General features: G+C 50.3%; 1 protein-coding gene across 1 annotated transcript; it reads left to right on the top strand.

The window, feature by feature from the left end:
- The first annotated feature begins 2391 nt into the window (after window positions 1–2391).
- On the top strand, window positions 2392–5315 carry LOC126988678 (uncharacterized). The gene is made up of 5 exons (XM_050847033.1): window positions 2392–2479; window positions 3362–3549; window positions 3622–3783; window positions 3856–4107; window positions 5307–5315. Exons 1-5 carry the CDS (start codon window positions 2392–2394, stop codon window positions 5313–5315), a joined length of 699 nt encoding a protein of 232 aa, XP_050702990.1.
- Window positions 5316–5682: the final 367 nt, after the last annotated feature.

Here is a 5682-nt window from a genome sequence, read left to right as displayed (position 1 = left end):
AAGACGGAGAGAAAAGACGGAGAGAAAAGACGGAGAGAAAAGACGAAGAGAAAAGACGGAGAGAAAAGACGGAGAGAAAAGACGAAAAAGAAAGACGGAGAGAAAAGACGGAGAGAAAAGACGGAGAGAAAAGACGTAGAGAAAAAACGGATAGAAAAAACGTAGATAAAAGACGGAGAGAAGAGAAAAGACGGAGAGAAAAGACGGAGAGAAAAGACGGAGAGAAAAGACGGAGAGAAAAGACGAAGAGAAAAGACGAAAAAGAAAGACGGAGAGAAAAGACGGAGAGAAAAGACGGAGAGAAAAGACGGAGAGAAAAGACGGAGAGAAAAGACGGAGAGAAAAGACGGAGAGAAAAGACGGAGAGAAAAGACGGAGAGAAAAGACGGAGAGAAAAGACGAAGAGAAAAGACGGAGAGAAAAGACGGAGAGAAAAGACGAAGAGAAAAGACGGAGAGAAAAGACGGAGAGAAAAGACGGAGAGAAAAGACGAAGAGAAAAGACGGAGAGAAAAGACGAAAAAGAAAGACGGAGAGAAAAGACGGAGAGAAAAGACGAAGAGAAAAGACGAAAAAGAAAGACGGAGAGAAAAGACGGAGAGAAAAGACGGAGAGAAAAGACGAAGAGAAAAGACGGAGAGAAAAGACGGAGAGAAAAGACGAAGAGAAAAGACGGAGAGAAAAGACGGAGAGAAAAGACGGAGAGAAAAGACGGAGAGAAAAGACGAAGAGAAAAGACGGAGAGAAAAGACGGAGAGAAAAGACGGAGAGAAAAGACGAAGAGAAAAGACGAAAAAGAAAGACGGAGAGAAAAGACGGAGAGAAAAGACGAAGAGAAAAGACAGAGAGAAAAGACGGAGAGAAAAGACAGAGAGAAAAGACGGAGAGAAAAGACAGAGAGAAAAGACGGAGAGAAAAGACGGAGAGAAAAGACAGAAAGAAAAGACAGAGAGAAAAGACGGAGAGAAAAGACAGAGTGAAAAGACGGAGAGAAAAGACAGAGAGAAAAGACGGAGAGAAAAGACAGAGAGAAAAGACAGAGAGAAAAGACGGAGAGAAAAGACAGAGAGAAAAGACTGAGAGAAAAGACGGAGAGAAAAGACGGAGAGAAAAGACGGAGAGAAAAGACGGAGAGAAAAGACGGAGAGAAAAGACGGAGAGAAAAGACGAAGAGAAAAGACGGAGAGAAAAGACGGAGAGAAAAGACGGAGAGAAAAGACGGAGAGAAAAGACGGAGAGAAAAGACGGAGAGAAAAGACGGAGAGAAAAGACGGAGAGAAAAGACGGAGAGAAAAGACGGAGAGAAAAGACGGAGAGAAAAGACGAAGAGAAAAGACGGAGAGAAAAGACGGAGAGAAAAGACGGAGAGAAAAGACGAAGAGAAAAGACGGAGAGAAAAGACGGAGAGAAAAAGAGAAAAGAGAGAGAAAGACGGAGAGAAAGACGAAGAGAAAAGACGGAGAGAAAAGACGGAGAGAAAAGACGGTGAGAAAAGACGGGGAGAAAAGACGGAGAGAAAAGACGGAGAGAAAAGACGAAGAGAAAAGACGGAGAGAAAAGACGGAGAGAAAAGACGGAGAGAAAAGACGGAGAGAAAAGACGGAGAGAAAAGACGGAGAGAAAAGACGAAGAGAAAAGACGGAGAGAAAAGACGGAGAGAAAAGACGGAGAGAAAAGACGGAGAGAAAAGACGGAGAGAAAAGACGGAGAGAAAAGACGGAGAGAAAGAGAAAAGGGAAGAGAAAGACGTAGAGAAAAGACGGAGAGAAAAGAAGGAGAGAAAAGAATGAGAGAAAGACGAAGAGAAAAGACGGAGAGAAAAGACGAAGAGAAAAGACGGGGAGAAAAGACGAAGAGAAAAGACGAAGAGAAAAGACGGAGAGAAAAGACGGGGAGAAAAGACGGAGAGAAAAGACGGAGAGAAAAGACGGAGAGAAAAGACGGAGAGAAAAGACGGGGAGAAAAGACGGAGAGAAAAGACGGAGAGAAAAGACGGAGAGAAAAGACGGAGAGAAAAGACGGGGAGAAAAGACGAAGAGAAAAGACGGAGAGAAAAGACGAAGAGAAAAGACGGAGAGAAAAGACGGAGAGAAAAGACGGAGAGAAAAGACGGGGAGAAAAGACGAAGAGAAAAGACGGAGAGAAAAGACGGAGAGAAAAGACGGAGAGAAAAGACGGAGAGAAAAGACGGAGAGAAAAGACGGAGAGAAAAGACGGGGAGAAAAGACGAAGAGAAAAGACGGAGAGAAAAGACGGAGAGAAATGACGGAGAGAAAGGGCGTTCTCAGTGAAGGGCCACGTTCCGGAATGCTGCGCCGGCCGTGAACGGAACGGAACGGATGGCCACGTTCAGGAGTGCTGCGCCGGCCGTGAATGGAACGGAACGGAACGGATGGCCACGTTCAGGAGTGCTGCGCCGGCCGTGAACGGAACGGAACGGAAGGGAACGGATGGCCACGTTCAGGAGTGCTGCGCCGGCCGTGAACGGAACGGAACGGAACAGATGGCCACGTTCAGGAGTGTTGCGGCGGCCGTGAACGGAACGGAACGGAACGGATGGCCACGTTCAGGAGTGTTGCGGCGGCCGTGAACGGAACGGAACGGAACAGATGGCCACGTTCAGGAGTGTTGCGGCGGCCGTGAACGGAACGGAACGGAACGGATGGCCACGTTCAGGAGTGTTGCGGCGGCCGTGAACAGAACGGAACGGAACGGATGGCCACGTTCAGGAGTGCTGCGGCGGCCGTGAACGGAACGGAACGAAACGGATGGCCACGTTCAGGAGTGCTGCGCCGGCCGTGAACGGAACGGAACGGAACGGATGGCCACGTTCAGGAGTGCTGCGCCGGCCGTGAACGAAACGGAACGGAACGGATGGCCACGTTCAGGAGTGCTGCGCCGGCCGTGAACGAAACGGAACGGAACGGATGGCCACGTTCAGGAGTGCTGCGCCGGCCGTGAACGAAACGGAACTGTGCGAAACGAAAGTGAACGATATGAAACGAAAAGAACGGGAACGGATTTGCACCTCCAGGCTGCGGCGGACAACCCAGGGCCCGACGGAGACTCCCTGCTGGGGACGCCCGCTCCAGGGGGGCCACAGGGGGGCCATGCCCTAAAGGGGGGCCACAGGGGGGCCACAGGGGGGCCACGCCCTAAAGGGGGGCCACAGGGGGCCACGCCCTAAAGGGGGGCCACAGGGGGGCCACAGGGGGGCCACGCCCTAAAGGGGGGCCCCAGTGGGCCACGACCTAAAGGTGGGCCCCAGGAGGGCCACGCCCAAAGGGGTCCTGGCCTAAAGGAGGCCTGATAGGGCCACGCCTAAAGGGCCTCCTGCCGGAGGTTGCCACCTCCAGGATGAGGTCCTGGAGCGTTATCGGCCGCCTGGTGCCTGGACGTTCTAATCCTCGTCCTCCAGGATGAGGTCCTGGAGGGAGGCCTCGATAGCGGCCACAACTCTATCGGCCTCCTGCCGGAGGTTTTCCTCCAGGATGAGGTCCTGGAGGGAGGCCTCGATAGCGGCCACAACTCTATCGGCCTCCTGCCGGAGGTTTTCCACCAGGATGAGGTCCTGGAGGGAGGCCTCGATAGCGGCCACGACTCTATCGGCCTCCTGCCGGAGGTTTTCCTCCAGGATGAGGTCCTGGAGGGAGGCCTCGATAGCGGCCACAACTCTATCGGCCTCCTGCCGGAGGGTTTCCTCCAGGATGAGGTCCTGGAGGGAGGCCTCGATAGCGGCCACAACTCTATCGGCCTCCTGCCGGAGGGTTTCCTCCAGGATGAGGTCCTGGAGGGAGGCCTCGATAGCGGCCACAACTCTATCGGCCTCCTGCCGGAGGGTCTCCTCCAGGATGAGGTCCTGGAGGGAGGCCTCGATAGCGGCCACGACTTTGTCAGCCTCCTGGCGGAGGGTGACAAAGTCCATCTCGAGAGGGCCGGCAATGGGCTCCTCCCGTCGGTGTCCAGGAGACACCGTAGCCGCGACGCAAGATCGATCCCCGTCGCGGTGGGCTGCGGCTGCTCGGGCCTCAGCCACGCTCAGTGCCTGGTGATCGGGCTGCATCTTATGGAAGGAGACAGTGTACATCGTCAATTTATACTTCTTGGAGTATATAAAAAAGATGCATTTCGCGAGGCTGAAGGCGTCTTGTTCATTACTGGGATGGTATCCAGCCCCCCCTCCCCCTCCAACACACACACACACACACACACACACACACACACACACACACACACACACACACACACACACACACACACACACACACACACACACACACACACGCAGGTGAGGTGAACAAAAAACACATGTTACCTTCAGCCTTCAAACAGTGGCGAACAAAACAAACAAGACAAACTGGATAAATTCAGATTCAACAGGGACATTGGCAAAAATTGGTTTACTAACAGTGGTGGATGAGTGGAATAGGCTGAGCAGTCATGTGGTGAGTGCCAATACAATTGTCACATTCAATAATAGATTAGATAAACTCATGGACAGCGATATTAGGTGAAGTTAGATTCACGGGAGCTTAGGTTCAAAGGAGCTGCCTCGTACAGGTCTACCGGCCTCTTGCAGACTCCTACGTTCTTATGTTTTTATGTTCATATCATGATTTTGCTCTGTATTGGATGAGTCACTGTAATGCTTTCACTCCAACATAATAGTCATTGCTACAGGCAGTCCTTAGCGTTCAAACCAGGACATTAACACCTTATTTCCTCATGCTACAAATGGATTAAGTGTAAATGAAAATGCGTTAAGTTAAGAGGAGGAGCGAGAGCTTTAAGAGGAAAGGAGGTTACATAGCTGGATGGTATATTAGGTTTGGGTCAGGTAAAGATGCTGCCTAAAAGAGAGAACGAGCGATACTGAATTAAAGAGTTAGTTCGGGGTTCAGGAAAGAGAAAGGATGAAGGCAAAGACTGGGAGGAATCGAGGGAGGGAACGTGAAGGGAACGGAGGGAGGAATGGAGAGCCGAAAGAAACGTCAAAGAGAGAAAAGGAAACGAACACTGAAAAGAGGGATGAAGGAGTGAAATGAATAAGGAAAGACAAGGTAAAGAAGGAAAGGAGTGGAATGAACGGATGTGGAGAGGCGTAAGGGAAGTCGAAGGAAAGAAAGAGAAAGGAGAGAAAGAAGGACACAGAAGGAGAGGGAGGAATAAGAAAGGAAGGGACGAGGAAAAAAAGCAGGGAAAGATAAAAGATTTTCCCTAAAGAATTCGACGGCTTTTGCTGCGTCGGATAAAGGGAAGGGAAATGAAAAACCAGGGAGAAGTTTTTTTTTGCTCCTTTAACACAAGATATATTGAGAGAGAGAGAGAGAGAGAGAGAGAGAGAGAGAGAGAGAGAGAGAGAGAGAGAGAGAGAGAGAGAGAGAGAGAGAGAGAGAGAGAGAGAGAGAGAGAGAGAGAGAGAGAGAGAGAGAGAGAGAGCCACAGAGCCAGAGAGAGAGAGAGAGAGAGAGAGAGAGAGAGAGTCCCCCCAAAAAAGATTCCATATAATTCTGAAATTAAGTTTATACATCACATTTTTCTTCACGACCTGCCGAGCAACGTTCATTCACAACGTTTATTCAGTTTTATACAACGTTCATAAAGCAACGTTTCTTGACTTGCCTATCTCTATTTCTCTCTATCCATCTCAATCCCTCTATTTCTATCCATATACATCTATTTC

The sequence above is a fragment of the Eriocheir sinensis genome, chromosome 70, assembly GCF_024679095.1.
Source record: "Eriocheir sinensis breed Jianghai 21 chromosome 70, ASM2467909v1, whole genome shotgun sequence".
NCBI classification, from domain to species: Eukaryota; Metazoa; Arthropoda; class Malacostraca; order Decapoda; family Varunidae; genus Eriocheir; species Eriocheir sinensis.
The sequence above is the reverse complement of the archived record's forward strand: the minus strand, read 5'-3'. Positions and strand labels throughout refer to the sequence as shown.

What these genes read in the sequence shown, in the direction of transcription:
- LOC126988678 (XM_050847033.1), top strand. Translation starts at nt 2,392, where the DNA reads ATGGCCACGTTCAGGAGTGCTGCGCCGGCCGTGAACGGAACGGAACGG. An exon ending in TCAGGAGTGCTGCGCCGGCC is followed by an intron (nt 2,480 to 3,361) that starts GTGAACGGAACG and finishes CTCCAGGATGAG; the next exon opens with GTCCTGGAGCGTTATCGGCC. An exon ending in AGGGTTTCCTCCAGGATGAG is followed by an intron (nt 3,784 to 3,855) that starts GTCCTGGAGGGA and finishes CTCCAGGATGAG; the next exon opens with GTCCTGGAGGGAGGCCTCGA.